The following is a 27,129-nucleotide window of genomic DNA, read 5'->3' as shown; positions in this document are numbered from 1 at the left end:
CAAATAATGTTACATATGAAAGTCTATAAACTGCTATTTTAAGATTCATTACCGTCCGTTGTATGCTAATATTCGAACATAGTTCTTGTTGAAGGGAACAAATTTGGTAACCAGTGCATGAGTCCTATTACCACCTCTTATATCGATTTCTCGCATGCCCTTTTCACCGTCCTTTTCTGTCCACGTTTGAATCTTATATCCTTGTAATTCGCCCCGTACCGATTCCTCGGGGACCGGATTCCACGAGAATTGTGCGCTTGTACTCGACTTTACTTGATTTAACGTAAAGTTACTCGGTGCTTGCAATGGTACTGTAACATTAAATGAATTTTAGGTAATATTAATTCTAAAAGAAATTGCAAATACTATAAAAAATGTAATAAAAAATCCACAAACCATCTTCTCCAGAGTATCCTGTTACTTCTTCAGGTGCAACTCTGCATTCTCCTCTTTCATTAATAGCTACCACTTTAATCTTATATCTTTGATAAGTTGGTTGATTATCCACAACCAAACTGTTCTTCTTCCAATCATGTATGTCTTCTATTGTCCATTTTTCTCCTGGTATATCACGTCTATAGTATACTCTATACATGAATTTGGGTGCATTGTGTTCAATTTGTGGCATTACTGTCCAAGATATAACCAGATTTTGTGGTGTTGTTCCCTTGCCCATAACGTTGTCGGGATTCGTAAAAGGAACGTCTTGTAATGTAGTACATACATCGCTATGCGGTGAGGGCAATGATGGACCTATTTTATTCCATGCTAATACACGGAACGTATAGTTAGCCCAAGGCGACATCGGAACATCGTATGTTTGTTCAGTTGATGGAACAGGATCTTTCGATATCTCCCACGTATCTGGAGTGAAACTGGTATTATGTTGAATAGTGTATCTCAAAATTGGTGCTCTGTTATCACCCATTGGAGTCCAATGTATAGTAGCTGTAGTCCCTGCACAATTAACACTAACTAACTTTGGCGGATTTGGTACATCTTGTACAACTAGTGTAGCTTGTGCCTTTGCCTCATCCAACTCGGTATGAGCAACGCAAGTGTAAGTACCGGTATCTAGTTCAGTCGTTTTTGTAATCATTAAAGAATAATCAGTACTTCGGATAAATCGTGGTTCCATCTCAAAATCGATGGGTTCGCCGTTACTCAACCAATCGATTGTAAGCGTTAAACTGGAATCTGTAACAGCGTTACATCTAAAAGTTGCAGTAGAACCTGCAGCAACTTCGTAATCCTCTGGTTCATCTGTGATCCTAGTATGTTCTTTTACTGCTAGATTACCAGAGGCTTCTATTTCTCCGAATTTATTGGACGCATGGCATGTATAGGTGCCTGCATCTAAGAATATTACGTTCTCAATTTCTAAGTCACCAGAATCTAAAGTCTTGTATCGTCCTCCAGTTAGTTCTTGTCCATTTCGAATCCATTTTACAGCAGGTTTCGGTGCTCCAAATACACGGCAAGTAATTCTCACAATTTTACCATCGACTGTAGCGATATCAGCGGGCGGTTGAGTAATTTCGGGTTCTAAAGCTAAAACATTTACGTACACATCCTTGTATACATAACCCAATGAATTTGTAGCATTGCAACCATAGTTTCCTGTATCCTTTTTAGTCAACTTTTCAATAATAATAGAATTTGGTGTAACTTTCCTGCGTGGATTTGGAGGTGCTTCTGATATTGGTTTACCATTATGAATCCATTTTATCTCAGGGACAGGTACTCCATTAGCAGCACACTTGAATTCTACAGTTTCGTCTTCTGCCGCATTTATAATCTCAGGCTCGATAGTGAAATATGGTACCGCCATTACTTGTAAATGTATAGAATACGATTTCGCGTCACCCACTCCGTTTGAAGCTTCGCAAGTATACGTTCCTTCGTCTTTCGAATTAACATGTTTAATTATCAAAGATTTACCATAATTTCCTTGCATTATTCTATCGTTAGTTTTAATTACTTCGCCATTTTTACTCCACACTATTTGTGGTAATGGTGTTCCACCATGTATGCAATATAATTCAATTTTTTTGCCACGTAAGGCAACTTCATTTTTTCTACTCACATATTGTTTAACGGGTTCATATTTATTTTGACTAGCAGATATTCCCGAAGAGATAACGTTCAATAAAACTCTATTACCTAATTTATATTCATTTCTGAATACAGATGTAGCTGCACACGCATAATAAAAATCGTCAGAAGCATCATTTCTTGTAACATTGCTGAACCAAAGGTTCCCTTCAGGATCTAAAGTCATTCGCGAATTATTGATTGACTTGATGCCTCCAGCAGTATCTTGAATTAACCAATATACATTTGGTTTTGGCCAACCATCTGGTGGTTGGCAAGTTAGTTTAAATGGCTGTCCTTCATTTGCATCCAGACTTATAGGATTCTGATCTTTGAATGAGTTCAATTCAGCTTTTCTAACGAAAACTGAATTAGACGTTGCAATTCCCCATTCATTCTCTGCGAAGCATTGATATTGACCCAGATCTTCATCTCGTGGTCTAGAAATCACCAGTGTACCTCTACCAGGTTGCTGAGATATACGGTCATCATATGCTGGCCACTCAAAATTCTTTCCATTTTTAATCCATCGATACCTACATTAAATCAATAAATATAAATAAAAAATCAAGATTGGTCGAATACTCAACATTATCATTATTCATGATTACTGTTATGCTAAAAATAGTACGATATTGATCATGAATAGATGAGAATAAATCATAATGCGGTAATGATATTTTCTATTTTCCTTCAGTATATTGTTAGACCACTCCCATGCATCTACAGTTCACACCACAAGTAAGGTATCTTTATCAGTACTAGTAACTTTATACCCCCTAAGGCTATGAGGTCATCCTGGTAATTAAGACCAGTTACTCTGGCTTCTTTGCAGGACAGAGATAGTGGACTTACATGTAAGTGCAATGAAACTACATGAATGAAATATTCCTGGAAAATATACTATTAATGTTGCACTACTGCATTAATTCTTTATAAAATTTCTGTTTTTCTATGATCAGCATTTAAAATTTAAATCAATGCAATAAATAGTTCTTTTTAATGTAGTATTATTTTTATCTTTTTCCTAAACATTATATTTTTATTTGCAAAATAATAACAAAGTAGCAAGACATATTTTAAGATTTTATTTATTTTCTAATTAAATGAACTTTACCTTGGAGCAGGTTCTCCTTCTGCTTCACATTCAATTAAAAATGGTTTGTCATTCTCATTAATCTTCGCTTGAGCCACTTGAAATAACTGCTCATCTGTTGGGGGTTGTTTGGATATCCGTGGTGGAGATTGGACTAATAAAAGATACAAATGACACATGTGCATTATTGTTACACACTATGAAACGATTTGCTGATATGCACTTAGTAAAATATGTTACATATGTTATTGCTACATATATAACATATGTGCTATATAGCAGTAACTATGTTTTTATAGCCGTTGAATAAATTTAAATAGAAATGCTTTAAAATATAGTGAAATGTTATGAAATTAAAGTGCATTCTTAGAACAATATAATCTCCTAACTCAATGAATTATAATCGTATTAAACTAAATTCACTTAGTGTTACATATCTTATAAAAGCAAGTGAAAGCAAAATATGTATTTTTTATAATTTTCTAATGATATAAAAAAAATTGTTTGTGATTAAAAGTTCATAATTAAAGGAAATTTGTTTTATGTGAAAACAACTAGTTGCATCTGATAAGCTTGCTACTGTTTTCACCTCCTATAATATCCAGAATATGGACTATAATTAAAAATCACAGATTGTTATTATGAAAACTGATTGATCGTAACAAGTATTACTTCGAATTTATTGTGACCGATATAAAACGTGATGACGGAATTACACTCACTTAAAGCCGATGCCTGCAGTACCAGTGTTGAGATAATACACACGATGAACTTCATGATCGACCGGTATTCTCTTGATCTAGAAGTAGAAGATTTTCTTAAATATTTCAATCGTACAAATTTCGGGAAGAAGCAAAATATATTTTAAGAAAACATTTATGAAAATTGCAAATTTTTCGTCATATAGGTAAAAACTAGAATCTATTATATGAAATCAAATTAAAATTTCATTTCGAATTCCTTTTAAGAAATATAAATTATGAATTTGAACATTCTTTCTATAGATTTATCCACGTTAATCTTTGTGATTCAAACGAATCCGACAACTAAAGTTGTCACGTTAGAGGCTTTATAAATCCTATTGACATTCGCAAAGGCATTAGCAAGTTTTTTGGTACAACACTGGGCTGCATTTTATTTGAATCACATTGTATACACGCGTATACGAAGAATATGAATCGTGCGCAGGAATGTCAGAATGAATATACAATATGACATTAACGATTTTGTTCGAAATAAATGTGTTAACGCTAGAACTACCAATGACTAAGGTATAAACCGCGTTCCAAAGAACTCAAGCTGAAATATAAAAAGATACATAATCCAAGAGAAGAAAAACAAGCCTTTATCCGGTATACATCGTCAAAAATCATTAAAATGTCTAAAAATACGCCGTAGTAAATCTGCAAAATTTCTATGAAATATGATCAATTTATCATTTTGACGATATTCAAGTAGTTCTAACTTTAAATAGAATTTTCAAATCCCCTGGCGAATAGTTGCCAATGGAGATGTGAGAAATGGGCGTGCTCTCCGCGTAAAAAACCAACGAACAATATACATATGTAGAAAACTAGACATGTGTCATCGGACCGGCTAATAGTGTATTCATCAGCAGCTTCTTAAAAGTATCATGCAAAATCTACGTTATTTTTTCATATTTTTTCAGTGAAACTAGATAAAATAGAACAAGTATATGTAACAATGTTATGTATTCGCTTCAGGATCGCGCACAATCGTTGGAACAGGTGATGGTGTTACGATGATCTCACCGAAGTTGTCCTTCGAAATCACAACATCGCCGATGAAAATTTTACCGCCGTTCCGTTCGTCCACCTGTTTCACGACACGTTTGCTTTATTCTTACGGCGTTTAAAGGAATCTGAATCGATCGACCGCTACTTAGAAAACAGATATCCCATGGGGACCAAAAGGGAAAAAAGGGAACACACGGGGCTGGGCAAACGGGCACACCCGCGAACTAGCATTGATCGCCGACGCTTCGTTTGTTCGTTTCACTCAATACCTTGGTTATTACTCGATATCTCGATGTACGTCACTAATCAAATGTACGTTTCTTCACGTCAATGACAATAGCTCACCTATCTTAACGTTTTAGGACGTGTTTGATTATAAAAATTCCGTCATCACCAAGGCATCATCGAAAAACCACTGACTCGCACACGTAACGTAGCGCACCGTACGGTACTGTACACTAGTGTGGATGTGCACGTTGCATGTATTGCAGACTCGATCCCCACCTAGTGTCTTCGGTCACACCGACTTACACTGCTAAGTTTTCACTGAACTTTAAGGTCCGCTCACATAGGAGTGTAGCAGTATTTCGCTATCTAGCCACGGGTCATCACCAAACCTGGCCAGTTAGCAAGATACGATCTGCATTACGGTTCTCTTATACTTTTGATCTAATATTATTAGTAAAATTTTACATTGGTTATAGATTAGGATTAATATATTCTTTTTTAGACAAGAATAACAATTAGTGTTTGATGATTAAACAAATGGAACTTTAAAAGTAAATTTTATGAATTACAAGTTATCCGATTATCCTATTTTACCTGAAATCGTAAAGATATAAAGTGTTATAACCCATCACTTGTAACTTGTCAATTCACTAATATTATTATTTGGAAAATTATAGCGCAAAGAGGTCCAGGGATTCTGTCTTCTAAATCTACATATATCCATCGAGCTCTCAAAACTTTGAAATCTATGAAGATTTTTAGAGCATTCAAGATCAAGGTATTCGAGACTTATCGAAACATTAACGATTTAAGATTTATTAAAACCTTAGACAGTTTCTAATACTGAATCATGCCAAAAATAGTTCGAATCTTAACAATATTGTAAAACTTCGATTTGTTTCGAAATTGAGATTTAAGCACTCATTGCTATAGAAATTCAACCAAGATATCACGGCTCCAATATCTAAAGGTTTGTCAATCTTTATAAAAACGATTAAATGTCAGGTCTCGTACAAATACACACACGTACATGTACACATATGTATAGTGTCAAAGTTCCGCTCCACTTCCAAGAAATGGTGGGGATAGTGATGTTAGTTAGCAAGGCGGAATTCCGGCCAGTTAGTAAGACACTACTGCATTCTATGAAAAGAATTGACATTTATAAGACCACTGCAGACGAGTATAAGAATTTTATATAGCAAAATAGTCGTTCATTATATAGTTTGTTAATACTGCTTTATTGAATAATGTCAAATACTTACAATCTTTTTATAAAAGTCTTCTCTTCGCAGATTAAACAAACGGTGTGGGTATTCCTTTATAGGAGTGAGTCTTTATAGTCTCTTGGCCAATAACGGCCGAGACAAATCGAAGGCATCTTGTCGCGCCAGATTCAAAAAAAGCGCGCCTCCTAAGCAAACGTAGCTACTATGTATAGCCTGTATAGGATCTTAAAGTGCAGCTGTGTATACTTTGCAAAAAGGGGGAAGTGATATATTTTAGACTTGATACGTGTCAAAGAGAGGTAAACGATGCAGCTTTACGTGAGCTGTCATACCTTTGTCAACTTCTAAATATGACAAAACTTTTCAAGTTTGAAATTCATATTTAGTAGGTAATGTGGTTTTTTGAGACATGAGTGTAACAGAGTTTGTCACGATAATATTTTATAAAAGAGAGATAAAAAACTTAATGTAAAAATGACAAACGATTGTATAAGATGAGAAACTATGCCATTAATTAATTATCGATATATTATCGTATATATGATAGGTATGAGAACAATTAATATATAAATTCCAGGTAAAGAGATACAAATATTATAACAAGATAACTAAGCAAATCTCTTCTGTGATAAGAAATACGTCTGAGTCTGAGCAAATTTAAACTTCGATCGAATGCTCGATATAAAAATATAGGTCGAGCCGTATGCTATGACTTACATGGATATTCAATAAAATTGATGATTTTCATTGTATTGTAGAATGCCAAGATGCAAAAATTATCATGTCTCTGAATACAAAATATGTTAACAATTATGTACGTAATCATATTTGGTTTTCGTATCAGTTCAGACCACACACACAGAGACAACGAGCGCTGCTTACAGAACACTTAACCGCATCGTTCCTTTTGGCGTTAATTGATAGACCGTGTGCAAAGAATATGTTCTATGATAAAAGAAGTTGATGTCCGTACTGAATATCATATCTCTTTCGTTTTATTTGATTTTTCCGTTCCGTTAATCGCATTTATTTCTTGCATTAAAAGTTATATAATATTTGTTATACTTAGGTATCAAAATAAAGTTGTTGTAGGAAGTAAAGTAGGAAATATTGAAAGAAGTAAACTATATTTGCATATAATTTGCATCTATTCATCTGTTTTGGATAAATGACAAGTTAATAATTTCTACTTCATTCACAATTCTTGTTTGACACTTGATCCTCAGTGTAGATAATTTGGCAAAGTATCAAAAATTGCAGTGCGGTTTATAGGACATGTAAAAGCATTGTCACAAATTTAGATTGAGCTACACGAAACCGACAAACTCAAATGTATATTTTAGATTATTATATTAAGACGTGATTTCCTTGCGATTGTAAATTTATTGCTTTATTATCAATTCACAAAATAAAAATTTAATGAATACATATTATATAAACGTTAATAATAGTAGGATTAATGATAGAAAAAGGTCGTCCAATCTTCTTCATACTGACTTTGTACAATTTGAAAATAAAGAATAAGCCTTAATGTGTATTTGCATCTTAGGTACTTTTCTGATTAGTCAGTAACATTTAATTTCATTAAAAAACATGATATAATAAAAATAATTTAAATATACAACAGTATAATTAAATACATTGTATATCTATTTAAAATTTATTTAAAAGTAATGGAGTCTTACATGTTTGTATAAATTAAAAATCATTTTGTAATTATTTATACATTTAAGATCTAGTTATTTTCCTCTTGTTTCATGATACACTATATTACACTATATAAATAATACAATAAATTGAATTTTCCTAATTATTAAAATTATACAATTTGATACTGTTCTGGTTCTACTTCATTTATATGTCGTAAAAAGAACGTGACTTTAACTTGTTCAACGTGCCGACAAAGTTTCATAGCTGAACTCGTTCTCAACTTCATGTGTTGTGTAAGAGAGGGTAGATTTAATAGTAAAAATGCTAGCCCATCAATTTCCTGTAAAAGAAGAAAAAGGAAAATAAATTATTAGAACTATGCCGCTTAAGAATTTATATTCCTGGATACATTACCTCTTCTTTCACATCTTCTGCAATGTCTTTGCAATCGTTCGTTTTTCTTAAGTATCTGAAGACATCATCTACACTCCAAAATAATGGATTCGAATCAAGTTTCCGCGTTTTTGGGCGCCTTTGTTTCTTCTGCATCATCACATATTCTGATTCTCCATCTGAGCCATCAGATTCAATACTTGTATCCCCATCTCGTTCTCTCTTACCTAATCTAGTAACAGTGGAACTTTGGCTAAATTTTGATGAATGCTGTTTATTATTTAAACTATTAGGGCTTCGTCTGTCTTTCATCTTCCTATTATCGTTAAATGAACTTCCAGAATCATCCGATGCGTTGCTCGAAGGTGGCTCAGTTTTAAATTCATCTGATTTTTCTCCTTTCTCTAAACCTTTCTGGATCATAATATCTATCTCAGAAAGTGGTGGTCTTCCATCGAGCGTTTCTTCAAGCCCTGATACGTGTTTGGCTAAATCTAATGACATAAATGGCATTTCATCTTCTTGCTCGAAATCTTCTTGAGTCTCTTTTTCTCTGTTTGCCCATCTTCCTCGTCTCCTTTTTCGCCTACCACCCCATGGTTTTGGCTTTTGTACCATAATACTCGTGTAACCCTTTGGCTTACCTCTTCGTCCGGTACCAACAGATGCTGCTAAAATAAAAAGTTAATTAGTATTAATAAATCAATTGAGATGAAGATTATAAATGAACCATATATATGATAACCTAAATGTAAAAGAAATTACACTTACTGAATTTTGCTTTTGATGTTTTGTGGCACTTATCCGGACATTCATTTTCAGGTACATACAAGGGACCAAATAAATTTGGACATACCATTAATTTTTTGCAAATATTTCTGCAAAAATCAGCCACCATATCTCCGGATGTAACTACGGCAACACTTGCGCGATATGTATTGTTTTTATGTTTGGCTTTTAAAACTTCTAAATGGTATCCTGGATCTGGTTTAGAATCACATTGAAGGACCTTTAATATCCGAGCACTTCTATATCCTACAGATACGATCATTGATAAAACTTCTCTCATAACTAAAATTACAGGGCCAGGTCCTACTGCTTTTGGTAGGGTTGCTAATTTCCCTTTAGAAATCATAGGGCCTGTGAAACAACGATAATTAAAATATATCTTTGGACACCAAAGTGAAGAACGTGGCTCAGATATCGGTATATCTAGAATGTTGGTCTTTTTTTCTTCCTTCACGGGCATTTGCAGTTGTTTACAAACTTCCATATAATCTTTTGGTGGTTTCAATGGATAATGATTAGATTCACACCATCCAACAGGAAATATTTGCAAGGAACACATATCAACTATATGTTCTGGTCTTGTATTTTCATAATTATCTAACTTTAACCATAAAAGATTGTCAACAATTTTTGTAATATGTGCGGCACATATGATATTTTCACATTCTGGATCGACTGCTTCTAACCGCATACTACATTCAAAGCGTGCATCAGTGGCACTTTGTCTTTCTGGAAATAACTTTTCTTCTGCAGCAGTTGCTTGGGTATCTTTCAAATATTCGTCCCAATCAAATTCGTCTTCTTTTGGAGTCCAACCATTTGGATGCACAATTCTAAAAAGCGTTAAAATGTTACATTATAAGGCATGGATCAATTATAAAGATTTAAGAACACTGAGGATACATAATTTAGAAAATAATTATTTCTTCGTATTTAAATAGTTTTGCATTTCTGATACTAAGTACAGGGATACCTATTTTCACTTTCTCTCTGCCAATATCTTTTTAGATTGCATTGTTTTAGAAGGATACTTGAAAAGTTTACTTATTGTTGCTGTCACAAGGATTAGACTTACTTGATATCATGTTTTTTTGCCCATCCAACTGGAAATATATATGGATGTTCTGCTGTACAAAGCCAAGTGTTTTTCTCTGTACTGTTGTACATACAGTTTTCAATATCCATTCCCTTTGACAACTCATCATATGTATCAATGTGTACAAGGAAATAAGTGTCATCAAATACTTTTATAACAGTAGCTGGGCATATTTTTATCTGATCAATTGGGCTCAATGCTTCTAATTTCATACCAACTTTAAATTCATGTTTCGGATGATCTACAGTATTATGAAATAATTCTTCTGGAAGATCATAATTTTTTGGTATAGACTCTAATAAATCTTTCCATTCTTCATATGTGTGCATTTCTACTATAGAACTGGGTGGTTCTAGAAACCAAGTAGAATTAGATTTAGATGCAAACCCATAAGGATGAAGATGTTCTGATGTACAGAACATCCAAAAATCTTTACGTGATGAACCAGGAGTATCATATCTTAATAAAAGTCGTCCTCCTACATTTTCTATAATCTAAAGAAACACAAAATTAATTAAATGGTACTTATGGAAATAATAATATAAAATTTGTACATTACTTCTTACCGTGGCTACCCATAATTTATATGGATGTAGTATATCACTAACTTCAACTTTCATGCCTTGCTTGATTCTCTCTGTCATGCTTAGACCATCCTATATGGAGACAAAAATTAAAATTAGAAAACTAAATTATAATTTTATTTTTATATAAAATTTTTCACAAATGTTTAACTAACTCCGGATAACATTTCTGATGGAACACTCCGGGCTGTTGTTAAAAATTCGGTCAATCTTTCCACGCAGTCTGGGGACCTTTGAAGAATAATATCAGTTGGTACTAATTTTTTATTATTTTGCACACACCAACCAAGTTCATGAGCAGCTTCCTTAGTAAGGTTGAACCAAAATTCCAATGATCTATCATCTCCACCAAAATAGCGTAAACGTAATAAAGGACCACATGCCATGACAATAGAAGCCACCCAGTAATTGGTGTCTTCCTCATCTGCATTTTTTGGAATTGGCACCTCAAGGGACATGCCAATTTCAATACCACTCTGAAGTGTTAGCTCAACATGTGGAAACATAATTTGTGGTACCTCAACACTGTTTGTAGCATCAAGATAATCTTGCCAAAAGAAGCCATATTCTGAAAAATGGATTTTAATTTCAGATTTCTTCAGGTATAATTTTTAATTATTAGAGTTTATGAAATTTGTTAATATTTATATTTAAATATATTATATCATTTATTTTTAATTATAATATGTGAAATATAACAATAATAATAATAATAATAATAATAATAATAATAATAATAATAATAATAATAATAATAATAATAATAATAATAATAATAAATAATAAGCATGAATATACTAAAAATAAAAATATTTCTATTAAAAAAGTATATATATATATAAAGATATACTTTTAATTTATTGAAATACATTATTTTTTATTTTTAATGAAATATATTTATTATAAAATAATTGTTAAAATGACACGTAATTTTATTTTAAAAAATATATATCTTGTGTGTCTAAAAACTATATATCTAATACTCATAAATAGATTATAAGATTCGTCATTATCATGACGATATGATTAATAAAATAAAATAAATTTCACTTGCGCGTCTCATTAAGGATTCCATGAAATTTACATTCTTGCAATACGTTATTATCAAAAACTTTGCGAACGTGATTAATGTCTTCTAATAGAATCAGTGTTAAACGGTCAGAGTCATTTCAAAAACTTTAAAAGGTTACCGAATAATCATAATTTTATTACAAATAACATTGACGTTATATAATAAAAATTGCACGAACGAAACAGTGTAAAATAATCACAAATGCAAATTAATTTAATCTTACCTCCTTCTTGCACTTTCTCTTGTGATCGGTTTTCGCAAGGTTCCATGACTTCGTTATAATATTATAAGCCTGCACATAAATACATTAAAATCAATTTCCATCGCGGCCCCGTTAATTGGGCAGCGGATAGATTATTAATTTCTATTAAACTTTCTAATAAATCGTCGAACAATTTACAACTTACCTTTTTTTGTAGTAAGCGCTTATTTTCGAAATTTGCGTAGTGTTTGTTTTAATGAAAAATAGTATCCTCAATCGTAGCTGTCCGTGCCGCTCTATACTGGTCTACTGTATGCGTATCTTTCTCTTTTGTTTTCTATCTCTCTCGTGCGGTACGCTTGGCGCATTCGTCCCGAACATCAGACCTACCTACTTTGAAATGGGCAACATTTTGAATGTACCTTCAATTATATTTTCTGAAACTACTACTAGCCTTGTTCTATCTATGTCTTTGTCTATGCCTCTTCCGGTAATTCTTTTTAATATTTACCTAACACCAATAACGGTATCCTCCAACTCTTGCCTTAGGTATATCTTGCTTTCCATACCGTATGAAGTATAGCTGTCTACGATTATTCATCGGATTTCATTTTTAATTTTAAATATTGCAAGTTTATCATCTGTCACGAGAAAGACATTATCGATCTTTTAAATGATAAGATTTACAAGCCTCAGCGATCATCAATGATATAGTTACGCAAAAATTTATCTTCTATTTTTTGTTTATTTCTTTTGTGTTAATATTGATCCACTATGGTCAATTGTTCAGTAAGATTGACCAGTTGTAACGAAGAAAGCTTGTTAAGCGCAATATAGATTATTTTATACTCATATATATATATATATATATATATAATATATATATATCATATATATATCATCATATATATATATAAATATATATATTGAAAGCTTGTATTTCAAATATAGTCGTTGTATTAATTTGAACACGTGGTTGTTCATATATTACATATTTGATATACGTAATTAAAGTGACTGCATTTTAGTACACATGTATGATACATATGTATAAGTACAATAACAAGTTTTATTTTAATTCATTTATAAATGGCAACATTGTCAATATCTTTATGTACATTATGTTTCTTGTAAAAGTATTATTATAGTTATTTTATAGCGTTACACAGAGAAAGATGGGATATATTAAGAGTGAATAGTATATAATTGTATGTACTCGTTAGAAAATCGATACAATTGATATGCCACATTTTTCAATCTTTACACATATACTACTTACGTATGTATCTGTTTTCCAATATATAGATTCGTTAAAGTAAATAGCAATAATATATTATAATGATTTTATGATTGAAATTAAAATATTCCATACATTTTTGAGTTTATGAGTGTCTATATTGAATATCTGTTGCTACAATAAATTATACATTTTAATTCAATTATATGTATACGTAAAGAGTAAATATTATAAAAGATGGTGTTCCTGTACTATATTTTTTAATATTATGCAAAACTAGATAAACTTAATTGAATTGAGATTGTAAAAGCTATCGAAATGATGATACAACCTGCCGTTACCAACAGAGGTAAACTTAAAATATTATACTTAATCAAACATTTCAATTTTTTATTTTTGATTTTGTAAGAATATCAGCTCCTCATATAATTATAAATTGTGATTATTTTAAATTAAGGAACTTAGATTTGCTTTAAGAATATGTAATTTACAAAATGTATATAATTTTTAAAGATCAGTTTGTATCTCCTTAATGTTTTCTATACTGATAGCGTTAATGCCATATTGACGCTCTCTTCAGTTGTAAATATAAACATGAGATAGGTGATTTTATTTTTACTTAAAGTCGCGTAAATGAACAAGGAACATATCTTGATTGCATAATAATTTGTACTGAATTATGTTATTTCTAATAAGAGGATGCTCGCTTAATAGTTACCAGTACTGTAGAAATTTCATAGCTAAGACTAAACTGATCGAATCGTGTTATCCAGTGTTCCTTAACCTCAACAAAAAGGCTAATCTATCTATATGCCAATTTTGTTCGAAAGCGACTTTATTTGTAACTAATGAGCATGTTAGAAAATATTTAGATCATCTTATGAATGCGTATCAAAATGGTGATGAAAAACGAGGAAGTATTTCTGATATTCTTAAAATACACGAAATTCCCCAGTTGCTGAATGAGAAAATTAAGATAATTGAGAATATAAAGGATTTGAACGATCTTGGTAAGTACTTTGCATTAATTTACATTATCGTAAATTAAAACCCTCTTTCCTGATTGTTTAACAAATTTATGTAACTTATGTTTTAGTACCTGAGAATGAAGAAATGAAAGATCTTATAAGAAAAGAAGATTTAGCATATGCACGACAGATGTCACAGATTGACGAGAAAATTTTAGATATTATTTTACAAAAAGTAGATACTGAAAATTATGATAATGTTGTTATGGAGATAATACCAGGTGTAGGTGGTCAGGAAGCTATGTTGTTTGCTAAAGATTTATTAGTTATGTATGTAAATTATTTTGATCATTTAGGGTTTAGTTATGAGACATTGGAACAGTTTGAAAGTGACACGGGTGGGTTAAGGAGAGCTACTTTATTAATAATGGATAACAATGCTTTCAAGAAATTAAAATATGAAAGTGGTGTACATAGAGTACAAAGGATTCCAGCAACAGAGAAGTCTGGTCGTTTACATACCAGTACAGCTGTTGTAATAATCACACCAGAACCCAAGGATGTTGATATCAAGATAGATGAGAAAGATTTGATAATAGAATCAAAAAAAGCATCTGGAGCTGGAGGCCAACATGTAAATACTACAGATTCTGCAATTAGAATAACTCATATACCCACTGGTAAAGTTGTAACTTGCCAAACCAATAGGTCTCAAATAAAAAACAAACAGTTAGCACTAACAAAACTAAAAACTATATTGTTTGAGGAACAATTGGACCAACAGGTTTCCTTTATTAATAAAATACGTAAGAAACAAATGGGGTCGAGATTGAGAAACGAGAAAATCAGAACATATAACTTCAATCAAGATCGGATTACGGATCATAGAATATCAAATGGCACAATGCACAATTTAAGAGAATTTATGGAAAATGGAGCAGATCTGGAAATACTGGAGGATAGGCTCTACAAGGATATGCAACCGAGGGCCACGCTGGAGATTATAGAGGAGATGTTGAGTCAATTCAAATAACACTAGTCCAACATTTGCCATTTTGATAAGAAATGATTTTCATTTTACATAGGCAAGCCATTGTACATAGCAAATTGTAATAAACTCTGTGTAATACAAGTAACATCATTTGTTTTTCGGATGAAAACTCGCCACGTCTTCTATCAATAAAACCTTTCTGTTTCGTTTAAGGAAGCAGAGAAGTTATTGAATTAGAGAGATCAGTTGTTTATTTGAAAAACATACAACAAGATTTTGTTTCTTTTTTTCTTTTACTTTTGTTTTGTTTTGTCTCGTAACCGCGTGTCCAAAGGCACACATCCTTGTAACTCTCATATAATACATTAATATACAAAATTAATATTCGTAATCTCTATAAATATCAAACGACACGTTTTACATCGGTTAATGTACAAAGCGCTGTGTGTATGTGTGTGTATGTGTGTGTGTGTTTCATAGTGTCATGAAAGTATAACTCTTATATACGACCCTGCTCGCATATACGTAGTTTCCTATAAAATTCTACATAGTTGAATGCTCCAAAAATTAACATTAGCGACCGTGACGAATTAAGTTCGTGGTAAATGCGATTTCATCGTTTCCTCACAATTTCCTTCAACCGATTATCCCACGAAATGTAGGTGCGTCCTCCACCTACGAGCGTTTCTCGCGTGAATTAACTTCCTCCTTTGTACCACACTTTAAATCTAGATCTTAAACGCGTCATATGTATTTCGACCGCTCTAGAATTTTCTTCCTACGCAAGATTGGTCGAGTGTATGATTTGTAGAGTAACTAGCAGCGACAGTATTTGAATGAGCAATGTATTTTACGTTTCCTTATTCAATATTTCTATACGCGATATTTCTTTTTGTTAAGAAAGTATACTTTTGACTACTGCTTTCTTGTCGTCTTTTCCGATCTATGTAGATTTATAAAATTTTGATTATATCCATCTGTTAGCTTCCTTTTTTCCATTCCACTCATACGGGCAAAGAATAAGCGCTGTAAAATTTTCGAGAATTTGATTAAGTATCTATAACAAGTCTAAGAAATATAATCGAATGAATAAAAGCGAAGGGAAGGATAAAAAGAAGAAACAGAGCAGGGACGTATATGAAATAGACACCGCATTGCGTTTCAGGCAGTAAGATTGTTTTTTAGGACTAGTTCGGCACCGATTCACGGGTATACATCCTCTTTAAATTTCGTTAACCCTGATCCCGTGACATAGTATAATCCTTGAGGTACATTGATGATTGGACCAATTAGTATAGAGGTGCAGACCCTGCTTGCACCATCGTCAAAGTACCATTTAAGGAGACAGTACCAGGACTCGGAGAATATCTCCCTATTATAGCGTCGCTATAAACACTAGAACATCTTGAAATCGCGATAACTATAAAAACGAAAAAAAGAATATCGATCGATTCGTAACGAATAATTACGAATTGTACTTTTCTTTCGTTTAATAGCTTTTCGTAAAACGTTGATAAATGTAATACGTTTTTGCGAACCCGAAAAACGTTCTAAGGACATCTATATACTGCATAGCATGAACGGCCGTGAAGATAATCGTTCCGTTTGATAATCGATTCCGAAAAAATCAGCAGCGTGTAAATTTGTAACTGAAATTTTAATCGCCTTCTATCTCTTGTCTTTCGTCTTAAATCGATCCAATGAAACATTAATGTTGACCAAAAACGAGTCGATGAACCAAAGTGTAAATTAATGATAAAAGAAGAAGGAGGTAGACATTCGGCGCCACATTCGAAGCCAAACCGCAAAGATCTTTGATCTCGCTCTCCCTCGCGTGACTACGAATACAGGATTGAGGTCTCTTTCGTTTTAATGAAGTGAGCGCCTTCTGGCATACCAGTGAATTATTCTCGTAGATTATTTCTTCTGGAATGACGCTCAAAGGAGGCATCATCATTTGCTCGCAGCTCTCATCAATGTTCACAACCAGGAGAAGCATGTTACTGTATTCAACTGGTTGCACGATGTATTTACATCCTGTATTTGCGCCTACATCTGTGTTGGACAAGTTGAAGGATGCGTTTCGCAAATACAGATATACCTGATAAAATTGAAGGAAGAATGGTGTAGTCTCGTCGCGGTAAAATTGGAAAATATGTCACAATGCAACTGATATTTTATGAAGTTTACCTCTTGATCGCAAGCTTCTGGTCGTGTTCTATTGATCAAAACCTTTTGATCGAATAGCCTCTCATCCTTAGGATCTATCGGTGGTTTCTCTTCGCTTTCCTGATAGTCTTCATGCATACCTTCATCTTCGTTCGGATAAGCATACGCTTCTGCGTAGTCGGATTCCCAAATTCCAGCTTTAGCCCAAGCCCAGGCTGCTTGGCCGATGAGCCACGAAACCATCTGTTGCATGTGTTTCCATGGCTAAACATGTAAATACAGTAACTCATTAAAAAATATCATTATATATTTGTATGCAATTCTTCATAAACATTTTACTAATATAAGTAGAAAATAAAATGTTCTTACCGTCAACAAAATGCTTCCATCGTTACTAGTTTGCTTACTTTTGAAGCAGACTGCTTGATAGTCGAATATTCTGATTTTTTCGAAGACACCTTCTTTTACCAAACTAGACATAATTGGTCCTTTCAGTTCACCAAAGAATTTCCCAGCATCAAATTTATTTTCGGCTGCGATCACGTATCCATTGTCGTCGATCAAGTAGCAGGCCCAGTTATCCGCAGCGCAATCTGTGCACTTTTCACCTCCTTTGCAACTAAATGTAATATTCTGAAAGAGAGCCTGAAGAGCGGTATGTTGGAATTGGAAACCAACAACCGCAGCTGGCGCCTTTTCCTTATCAGTCCCTGAAGAATAAAATAAATAATCGACTTCAATATTTTCATCCGATCTATCCTTCCGAACAACTTCTAAATTTGTTTTAGGTCACTTTCAACCTTTTAATCTTCTTTTAATTTCTTCAAATTTATTTATCTTTTTACGCGACACTTTACCGATAAATATGGCACGACTAGCAGTGACAAGAGTAGTGTTGTCTGCCCCTTCCTCGTCGATTGGCACGGAAAAGACGAAGCTATCGGAATTCACGTAGTGCTGTTCCACGGCACGCTTGTACCACACTTCGTCGATAGCTCTGGGATACATCTTACTGAAGTGATCATCAGGAATAGTTTCTTCTTCGTTTATCATGAAGTCTTTCCATCTTGTCAGACCACTATGGGTGGCCATGAAGGCAAGCGTTACGCCGAAACGTTGTTGGAAATCTTTCCTACAAGAAAAATGGTATTAGATATATGCGGAGGATACATTCTTTCCTTAAAATCCAAGTTCTTTATTTTCTAAGATACTTTATTTTCTGCTGTGATACTATATTTGATATGATACTGCATTATGGGAATACTGGCTGTGGTTACTCATTTGCTTCGCTTCGTTTGATATTTTTTGAGTTAGAATTTGTTATTTATAATAGATTATCATGGAAAGCTTCACAAATGAATTTGACTACTATACAGTATAATAAAAATGATTCTCCAGTTTTTCAGTCGCCAATGTCCTCTTCCTCTTCAAGGTTCCAATACTGAAGGTCTATCTTCTTCCTCGGACTATAATACCTTTTACTAATCAAATGTACAAGGAATAATAGAAGAATAAAATACAGATTGTTGAGAAGATTTAAGGAAAAGAAACATTAAATGAATGTTATAAAAAGGTATGTCCTTAATAGTAACAGAGATGATAAATTAATCAACATCAAAAAGAATCAGCAGAGATAAATAAAAATATACGAACTGTAGAACGAAAGTTTGTACAAAGAAAAAAGCAATAGCACATTGTAGTCAACTGGTTAACTTCTAAAAACGTAAGGTGCGTTTATGATGGACGTTACCTGGGCAGCAGATTCATCAGCCTAGCTAAAGGTCTGCATGGCGTCAAAGTGGTCAGTATTAGTAAAAAAGGAAATGGGTGCACTTTTTTGTTAAAATTTTGACAGAGGAAAGAATATAAAAAGAAAGAAACGAGAGAAGAACTGTGCAGAAAACGTAAAAATATAGAGGGCACGAAAATGGGGACTCACCGAACCTATTTAATGGTACAGTGGCGTTATAAACATTTTTTTCAATCTTTTTAATCTCTTTTTTAACAATTTTAACGATTTTTCTCAAGAGAAAAGATGATATCCTATCCTTAATATCCCCAGACCATTGAAGCTTCATTTAATATATATTTTTAAAGCGTACAATCCACCAAGAATGCTTTGCTATTTTGTTTTAAAAATAAAATCATATCGGTACTCACCCTGCCTCTTCGCGTGCAGTTTTGGGATTCGCGAACCATTGGGTTACCTTTGCATCGAAAACCAGACTCAATAGAAGATCCCTGTCGCAGTAATAAGAGTCTTTGTCCGCTTTGTATGGTGTAGCTATTCGAATCAAAAAATTTGTCAGTTACCATTTCATTTTATGAGGATGTGATAAAGACAAAGTGTGCGGAAGCTTACGTTTTGATTTGCGGTGAGTGTCATTACCGGAATTCGTGGCTGAATATTCCGGTGGCTGGGATGGCTGTTTCATGTCATTCCACCTCCAGCCTGGCTGGCGGGTTCGCTGTAGGAAGTGCACAAGCTGCTCTTCCGAGGTATTAAACGGTCGGTCGTCTTCATAGTGATACCTATATCAGAGGATTATTTGATTCATTATAGTTCTACCAAGAAATAGCTGAAGAATAAAATTGTAAAAAAATAGGCTATTGATTACTTTATATTTATTCACTTACTTGCAGTACAGCCAATGTGGATGTACCCGCCAGTTTTTACCAGTGAAATAATCAGACACGTTCTTGCCTATAACGGGAAATCTTATTAAGATATGATTAACAAATAATCGAAAATGTAATGTAACGATGAATTAAATTAGTGTGATCGCAATGTATTGATCAGAAGAAGTTTAAAGAATTATTCGTACAAGAGACGTAAAGTATCCGAAGAGTTTCTGAGATTTAGACCAGAAGTTTGAACATTCTCATGATTGTATGTCCAAGAGGGAGAGATAACTTTATTTCCGCGGCCTTTTTGATTATATACGCAGGCAAAAGTTGCCAGCTTCTCCCGCAAATGTGCATGCTCGGTGGAAAGTTTGCGATCAAACTTCTACCGAACTTTTCACGTTGCATATATATCTCTGCTATTGAATAAAACATCGAATTCTATTTACAGGCACCGTTGAAAAGTTTCGAGACGAAATTCTCTCGATTATTAAAAGTTCAGCGCCCGCAGATGCGTCTGACTATTTTAATTCTTGAATGTTGCTGGTTTAACGAGATTTGTCTCTAATGTGGGGAATTACAAGAATGCAAAAAAGAAACATTATTTTAGTTATTATTGAAATGCATTCTACGAACGTACGTACCACTAACGTGTGAACGATGTATTTCTTCGGTTGCGTGCACGCGATAATTTCCAATGTGTTCATGTTCCGGCAGACTAACCACCACCGTGAATGGTGTATTTGGTATACCTGTGTAATCGTACTTCCTCCTTACCCTACCCACACGTTTCTCCAGAAGAAACAGAAGAGTTCAAAATTAATATTTCTGATATTATATTGTTCTAATTATAATACCGATCTTAATACAACTCACCATATCATCGTAATGATATTTCGTGTGCAGTGTCACGCTACCGTTTTTTTGGTCGACCACGTCATCCCGAAGCTGTGGATAAATGACTATTACATATATAGTAGTAGGAATTATTTATTTTTCGAGAAGCTAATTTACATGTACCGTAATAATTCCTTCATCGAACTCCCTGGGTTCCCTATCCTGATCCATCAGCTCAACCTCCGCCATATCGACGCTATTGTACGCTGGTTTTAGGATGCCCTGAAACTATATTTCCACCACCATAAATAACTGTAATGGCATTCGTTAGGTGATTTCGAGTGATATCAAATAATTTTAAAGAGAAGTTAAATATGAAGAAAATTCCTTACCACTGGTCGGAGGTCCGGATGAATCAGGATGAAACCGTTATTTGTCACAATGAACGCGTATCCATTGACGCCAAGCTGTTTTTGAAAATAAAAAGTGACAATTAATATTTTATTTCTAATAGAAGGAAACGCTAAATGTAGTCTACTCACTAAATGTGGCATCATGAGTTTCTGTATCTCTTCGATAGGAACATCCGTACCAGCGACGCCGAGCAGATCTGCGATTCGTGTCTACACAAAGAATCATGACAACGTTTTAATGAAATCCAGTAAACAAATGATTAATTTGTGTGTCAAAATTAATTACAAATCATCATCATCCCAAGTCGCATAACCATAAGCGTATCTACCTTCTCCAATATAAACGCTATCACAATAAATTCGTCTAATGACACACGTTCTAGAATTAAATAACGATAGTTACTAAAAAAGAAAAAACAATAGCAATAATAATAATAATGTTCACTGACGATACTGCTGGACGTATAACTAGCTCAACTACGTTCTCAATAATAACGATAATAATAAGAACGATACACAATAAGGACAATAAACGTTTGACGCAGGCTATCCTAAGTGTTAATAATCAAATCACAATTAGCCACGCCGTTATCGTTCCGATAGCCGTCTATTTTCCTCCAAATTTACTGCAAAAGGATTCTTTATCGAATACTAAAATAAAAATATCAATATATATATATATAAAGTGAATACTGCAAAGGAATAACCGAGGAATCTGATGAAATGTAAGTTCGTAAATTTTGTCCTATCTTTCTTTCTCTTGTCTTTTCATTTCTCTATGTATTAGTAGAAAAAAAGATGGCCATAGGAACGATGCTCGAATTAATTCTACTATGTTACTTGTCTAGCGAAATCTAGCACTCAATAAAACTGATCAAATTGTACCACGTGTACTTGGTACTCATTTTATATCCAACCAAAATATTCTCTCTTGTATTCAGTATGAGTATACGTATACATATATAGACACTGCAGAACCAGAAGTTCTTCTACGAGTCTCAATGATAATAATAATAATAATAATAATGGTAATATCAAGAGGAGGTATCGTCGTTCGCAATCCAACAGGCGAGCGGGATTATCCGCTTTTTTCTACTCGTCTCGAACAGGGCACAGGGTAGACTAAAGTACCTAAACCTACCTAATGATTAAACTAAGTCCAATACTAATGTTAGACCAAAGTAAGATACCAGAGAGACGAACGTAGACCTAAATGTAACGAAAGATTGTTACGCGACATCGATTTCATCCCTGGATATCCACGTCTCGTTTAAAAAAATTGCTATTTCCTTAATTTACATTATCTTACAGTAAAATATAGGTTTCGTCGTCGACATTACAAAATAAAATAATTGTCCATTGCTATTAAGAAGAGCTCTAGATCAGGCAGATAAATTTTCCATTGGTAAACGTGGAGACCAGAAAGGACCAAGTCGCGTACTTGAATACAATAAGGTGAAAGGATGGGTACAGGGTTCTATGCATTGAAACAACGTTGCTTGTGTTTTTTGTTTAGCTGCCAACCTCTCTTGTCTCTGTCACCCAGTATGCTTCGTTCACCAGCACCTGCCTTGTGATGTTCTGTGGACAAACAGGAACTTAAAACCAAAGGAAAAAATGCACTCATTGCGGAGGTGATTTGCGCGATTAAACGTTTATCCGTCAACGAATAAAGAGGGTAATACGACACGTGTTGATATCGTCTGATCGATCGAACGAAGGCAGTGGAGTGAAAAGGGGTTATCATGGGGAGAGCGATGATTGTGAATGCCTGCTTGCTCGAGTGTCTCGATAATACCACCATCGTTAATTTCATTTCATTCAATAATATACATAATCACAAAGAAAACCTGAGAATCGCCCATTTGATCGTGGCGTGATCGACTAATTGATTGATGTTCGAATTCTTACAAATCAATGTATACACAGGTATAATAGGTGTATATCACCGTAAATAATTATTAATAGAACGGGGTTAATGATAATCTGCATACAGCGACAGGGACGTTAATCTATTCTCGATATGTAATAACACAGGTTCCAGGATATTTTTAATGATACCTAAAGCTGAATCTTTTATTTATGCACCATGGATATTGCATCATGTGACGTTGCATGTAATTGCATATATGTAATTGCATCGGGTATACTTGAATTTCGAAATTTTTCATATCAATCTTCACCATCCGAGACGGAATATAATTTTTTGTAAGAATATATGCAGAGAATCTAACGTAACAGTTACGACGTGTCCTAGCACGTTTCTAGAGAATTAGTTGCTTCAATTGAATCGTATAAGGAAGGAAGATCTTACCGCGTTCTCTCGTCGGTCGAACACCGGCATGCTAACCGAAGTCATTAGCCTGTATTCCTGAAGATCGCCGCTCTGGTCGTGCGATTTCTTCTGCTTTTTCACGAATCTGCGATCTCGTTCCTCGGCATTGAAGAATCTTCTCCTGCTGTGAAGCATGAGGAATCTCTCTTTCTGTTCTTCGCTTTCTCTTTGCTCCCACAACCAATCGGTCATCTTTGGATCTGTCACGTCGGCGTAGACTGGAGTCCAGATCGTTGGATGATCCGTACGACCGAGAACCAATGGTCTTGCCATTACAGGAACATATTTAAGGACCTAAAGACGACAATTTGTTAATTAATTCACCCAATTGATATATAAACTAAACTGAAATATAAATACCGATCAATTTAAAGTATAAAATAATTAAATATACCTCTTCCCTCACTTCAGCCAAGGTGCAGAGATGCACGAAGTAACCTCTGTTAGCACAGGCCATCCACTGCACCTCCTTTACGTCTGCCACTTCTCTGCCAATCAGATAAGTGAACATTCTGACAGGCATATCAGCTTTAAAGGGTTCGTTGGAATTATCTTCCCAGTTGTATGTCTCGAAGATCTCCTTGTAGTTATAAGGAACGCCGTCTGTTATCAGCATAATCGCTTGGTTGCACCTGGCTCCTTCCCTCTCGGTTCGGTAGGTTCCGAGGAGCTCGAATGCGGTGGTCAAGGCCAGGGAAAAATTCGCAATCTTCTCCGTGTCTAGATTCATGATAGCTCTCTTTAATTCCCTCACGTTCGCTAAATTAGCTTGTACCAAGGTGTCGTTGAAACATGGCACCACCTGGAATACCATTTTTCACTGATTCCATAACTGGTTATCATAAATATGATCGATATAGTTATCGATCGATGAGTTAGTACTCATATTTGTCTTGTTATAAAATCTAGCTGTTCGCTCTTAATATAGGATCATTTCCGTGTCAATTACCTCTTTCGTAACATTGGAGAACGTTATGATGTTAACAAAATCATTGTTTCCAAGAGTGTCCAGAATATTATTCACTACGTGTCTAGCAATTTCTCTGCGGATCCCTGTCATACTACCGGAAGTATCTATAAGAATAAGAATGTCTTTTGGACTGGTAGCTGCCTCGATGTACCAACTTCTGGTTCTGCAGTCGAACAAATCCACAGGCTCCATCAACCAGTTCATCGCAGGATACTGTCTCATGAAACCAGTCGCGCTACCAAAATATTGCCAAGACAATGAAGGATCTTGTTCGTAGTTGTTGATGAAGGTTTTATCCAACTCCTCGGACCATTTGATCGCTCTAATTACGTTAGAGGCTCGATCATAGACATTCGTCGGAACGTGAACTGCCGACATGGTCAAATTGACTTGACCGCCGAAGTGAGCACTGTGTTTCAGATCGATCGTGTTGTTCTTTGCGTTGATATATAAGAAGGACTCCGGAGGATCGGCATCTGGAGCGGATAAGGCTGATGTTTCCGCGACATCCATGATTCTCTATGGTAACATTATAAATACGACATTTACGAATTGCATGATTTTTACCTAAAAGCTGACCAATTGTCGCAGATGTTATAATCTATATTATTAAAGGCTTTTTATAAATAAATTTGTAGCGTTAGAATTTATTTCTAGGTTGGTTAGATCAGACTATGTACCTTAATAGCTGATATCTTCGATTCCATCATGGCTTTGATGTCTTTAGCGATCTCGTGGACTAAAGCAGTGCCATCACGTGGCTTCACCGCTGCCTGTTTGTAGCTCTCGGTGAACTTGTCCACGTTGGTCACAAACTTGCCCAACTGCGACAACTCGAAACCTAACTGTTTTGCCCATGTTCCCACTCTGTACAGAGAATAAATTTCAAATGGTCGCATTACTAGTGTGTACTACTAGTCTAACATAATGTTATGTTATATTATTTTAACGTTATGTAAGCAGTGGATGTATTTAAAATATTACGGTTTACCAATTGGAGACAGATTGAACTCCAAGAAATTTCTTAGAACTGCACGAAATAATAAGTCAAATCTAAAGGTACCCATATAATTTGTAAATAATTATACAATTATCTATCTAAGTATCAATTGTCAATGCTCAAATGTCATCAAATGTTTCAAAATGCCGATAATACAAAGAATATAAACGTGTTACACGAAATCCATAAACTCTACCGTTCCTCGTTTTCAACATTCTACGTCTCTTGTAAAATCTCCAATTATTCCAAGCGACCTTCGCTAAAACTACAAAGGGACGACCTATACAAACATACCAACGAGGAACGTGTATCAACATCCACGTTTTCATTATATCAAGGGTTGCGCATGTGGACTAATCGTAATAAACTGCTGACAATTCCAACCGTTCTATCAACTACATAAAATTCGAACGTGGAAAAGGAAAAAATGGAAAATTTCTCATGTACGAGTTACTGGATGAATAGTCGTTTCGAACTTACTTGTCGGACGATATGTTGTCACCATGTGCCTCGATCAGGATCAGGATGACGATAGCAGGCAGGAAACGGAGCCTCATAACTCTCGTCTTCTTCGGCGCTCCGGTGTTTACGCGAGGACACGGTAAACAAAACTGAGGCCGAGAGAAGACTCGCGTCTGACATTAAGGATACTCCGGTCCGACCGTAGTCGTTGTCGTCGTGCTCGTCGTCGTCGTCGACGTCGTCGCCATGCAGTGCGCGCACCGTTCCACTCCGGACACCACGGTACTCGCCAGTATGGTTTATCGATCGTTCGGCGAGACGTGGAGCTTGCGCGCGATGACGAGCAGAGAGGCGTCGGAACGGTCGGCGAGTCTCGACGCCGCGTCGCCGTTCGTATAAGCATCCTTACGAAATTGATAATAATGTTTGTCTCTCGGAAAAGTCACCTTCGAGCTCGGCCGCCCTTGTTTTCCCAAAGATTTTCGTAGCGGCGATTCTCGTAGTTGTTGTGGGTGGCTGATGTTTTCGCAAATTTATAGAATCAGGGAGAACGTTCGAGTTCTTCGTTGATTTGACAGATTTTCGTAGATTTCTTGGAATATGAGGAATATGACGGAGTTGATAAAATATAATGATTGATTGGTTTAAGAACGAAAGGATTAGTGAATCTATTGTTTGATTTGAGAAAATACCTGTTATGGTTATCGTCGAGATTTAAGAAATCGTCATCCTTGAATTTTTTATCTTGTTTAGCGATAGGAAAGAGGAGATGAGGAATCCAATGAGTTGGCGTTAATGGAAGATTTTCTAAAACAGGCATTGTTGAATAATTAATTTTTCTACATAGAAAAAAAAAACTGATTGGAAAAGATTGAAGAAGAAACTGATTAATTTTGATTAGCCATTTTTAACGAGTATAATTTTATTCGATA

The 27,129-nt window shown here is 34.6% G+C and overlaps 4 protein-coding genes and 1 long non-coding RNA gene across 11 annotated transcripts in view; 2 read left to right on the top strand and 3 right to left on the bottom strand.

Moving 5' to 3' along the window:
* Positions 1 to 5,442, bottom strand: part of LOC100746366 (neuroglian) — an 8,292-nt gene extending 2,850 nt beyond the window's left edge. For 2 of the 3 annotated variants that reach the window (XM_003485391.4, XM_024372052.2), the window contains exons 1-5: positions 5,293 to 5,442; positions 3,913 to 3,989; positions 3,212 to 3,344; positions 397 to 2,630; positions 53 to 311 (exon numbers count right to left, since the gene is read on the bottom strand). In XM_003485391.4, coding sequence (XP_003485439.1) covers positions 53 to 311; positions 397 to 2,630; positions 3,212 to 3,344; positions 3,913 to 3,967 — 2,681 coding nt within the window. In that variant the 5' untranslated portion in view covers positions 3,968 to 3,989; positions 5,293 to 5,442. The other variant, XM_024372055.2, reaches the window with a different exon arrangement.
* A 728-nt stretch (positions 5,443 to 6,170) lies between these two features.
* On the top strand, positions 6,171 to 6,948 carry LOC112213982. Its single transcript, XR_002947885.2, has 3 exons — positions 6,171 to 6,399; positions 6,471 to 6,703; positions 6,794 to 6,948. It is a non-coding gene; the product is annotated as an uncharacterized LOC112213982 (long non-coding RNA).
* Positions 6,949 to 7,567: 619 nt separating this feature from the next.
* On the bottom strand, positions 7,568 to 12,789 carry LOC100746124 (scm-like with four MBT domains protein 1). Of its 2 annotated transcripts, none has more exons than XM_024372060.2 (8): positions 12,399 to 12,789; positions 12,212 to 12,282; positions 11,072 to 11,484; positions 10,899 to 10,988; positions 10,312 to 10,826; positions 9,219 to 10,069; positions 8,469 to 9,115; positions 7,568 to 8,394 (listed from the first exon to the last, which is right to left on the bottom strand). In XM_024372060.2, the coding sequence occupies exons 2-8, from the start codon at positions 12,255 to 12,257 to the stop codon at positions 8,224 to 8,226; spliced, it is 2,733 nt and encodes a 910-aa protein (XP_024227828.1). In that variant the 5' UTR covers positions 12,258 to 12,282; positions 12,399 to 12,789; the 3' UTR covers positions 7,568 to 8,223. The 2 variants fall into 2 exon arrangements, with proteins under 2 accessions (XP_024227828.1, XP_012248752.1); XM_012393329.3 differs by having other exon boundaries at positions 8,469 to 9,118; positions 12,399 to 12,777.
* A 1,191-nt stretch (positions 12,790 to 13,980) lies between these two features.
* LOC100746245 (peptide chain release factor 1) lies at positions 13,981 to 15,531 on the top strand. Its single transcript, XM_003485389.4, has 2 exons — positions 13,981 to 14,437; positions 14,524 to 15,531. Exons 1-2 carry the CDS (start codon positions 14,107 to 14,109, stop codon positions 15,426 to 15,428), a joined length of 1,236 nt encoding a protein of 411 aa, XP_003485437.1. The 5' UTR covers positions 13,981 to 14,106; the 3' UTR covers positions 15,429 to 15,531.
* Positions 15,532 to 15,655: 124 nt separating this feature from the next.
* On the bottom strand, positions 15,656 to 26,493 carry LOC100745928 (voltage-dependent calcium channel subunit alpha-2/delta-3). Of its 4 annotated transcripts, XM_003485387.4 has the most exons (19): positions 26,216 to 26,493; positions 25,416 to 25,602; positions 24,715 to 25,254; positions 24,160 to 24,567; positions 23,745 to 24,059; positions 22,955 to 23,011; positions 21,560 to 21,640; positions 21,410 to 21,484; positions 21,201 to 21,305; positions 21,057 to 21,128; positions 20,825 to 20,972; positions 20,193 to 20,259; positions 19,918 to 20,087; positions 19,716 to 19,839; positions 19,306 to 19,338; positions 18,413 to 18,687; positions 17,925 to 18,265; positions 17,577 to 17,819; positions 15,656 to 17,487 (listed from the first exon to the last, which is right to left on the bottom strand). In XM_003485387.4, exons 1-19 carry the CDS (start codon positions 26,290 to 26,292, stop codon positions 17,095 to 17,097), a joined length of 3,711 nt encoding a protein of 1,236 aa, XP_003485435.1. In that variant the 5' UTR covers positions 26,293 to 26,493; the 3' UTR covers positions 15,656 to 17,094. The 4 variants fall into 4 exon arrangements, with proteins under 4 accessions (XP_003485435.1, XP_012248719.1, XP_012248722.1 ...); XM_012393296.3 differs by lacking the exon at positions 19,306 to 19,338 and having other exon boundaries at positions 26,216 to 26,492; XM_012393299.3 differs by lacking the exon at positions 22,955 to 23,011 and having other exon boundaries at positions 26,216 to 26,492.
* Positions 26,494 to 27,129: the final 636 nt, after the last annotated feature.

This window comes from Bombus impatiens, unplaced genomic scaffold, assembly GCF_000188095.3.
Source record: "Bombus impatiens unplaced genomic scaffold, BIMP_2.2 scf_0054, whole genome shotgun sequence".
In the NCBI taxonomy this organism is placed as follows: domain Eukaryota; kingdom Metazoa; phylum Arthropoda; class Insecta; order Hymenoptera; family Apidae; genus Bombus; species Bombus impatiens.
Note: the sequence above shows the minus strand (reverse complement) of the source record. Positions and strands in the feature narration are given on the sequence as shown.

Excerpts from the sequence above, each read along its gene's own strand:
- LOC100746124 (XM_012393329.3), bottom strand. The coding sequence starts at position 12,257 with ATGGAACCTTGCGAAAACCGATCACAAGAGAAAGTGCAAGAAGGAG. Across the intron at positions 11,485-12,211 it reads AGAGAAAGTGCAAGAAGGAG|AATATGGCTTCTTTTGGCAA; the intron begins GTAAGATTAAAT and ends TCCATTTTTCAG. Across the intron at positions 8,395-8,468 it reads CAGAAGATGTGAAAGAAGAG|GAAATTGATGGGCTAGCATT; the intron begins GTAATGTATCCA and ends CTTCTTTTACAG.
- LOC100746245 (XM_003485389.4), top strand. The coding sequence starts at position 14,107 with ATGTTATTTCTAATAAGAGGATGCTCGCTTAATAGTTACCAGTACTGT. Across the intron at positions 14,438-14,523 it reads AAAGGATTTGAACGATCTTG|TACCTGAGAATGAAGAAATG; the intron begins GTAAGTACTTTG and ends CTTATGTTTTAG.
- LOC100745928 (XM_003485387.4), bottom strand. The coding sequence starts at position 26,292 with ATGAGGCTCCGTTTCCTGCCTGCTATCGTCATCCTGATCCTGATCGAG. Across the intron at positions 24,060-24,159 it reads TGGCTGAAGTGAGGGAAGAG|GTCCTTAAATATGTTCCTGT; the intron begins GTATATTTAATT and ends TGTCGTCTTTAG. Across the intron at positions 18,688-19,305 it reads CTGATGAATCTGCTGCCCAG|GAAAGATTTCCAACAACGTT; the intron begins GTAACGTCCATC and ends TTTTTCTTGTAG.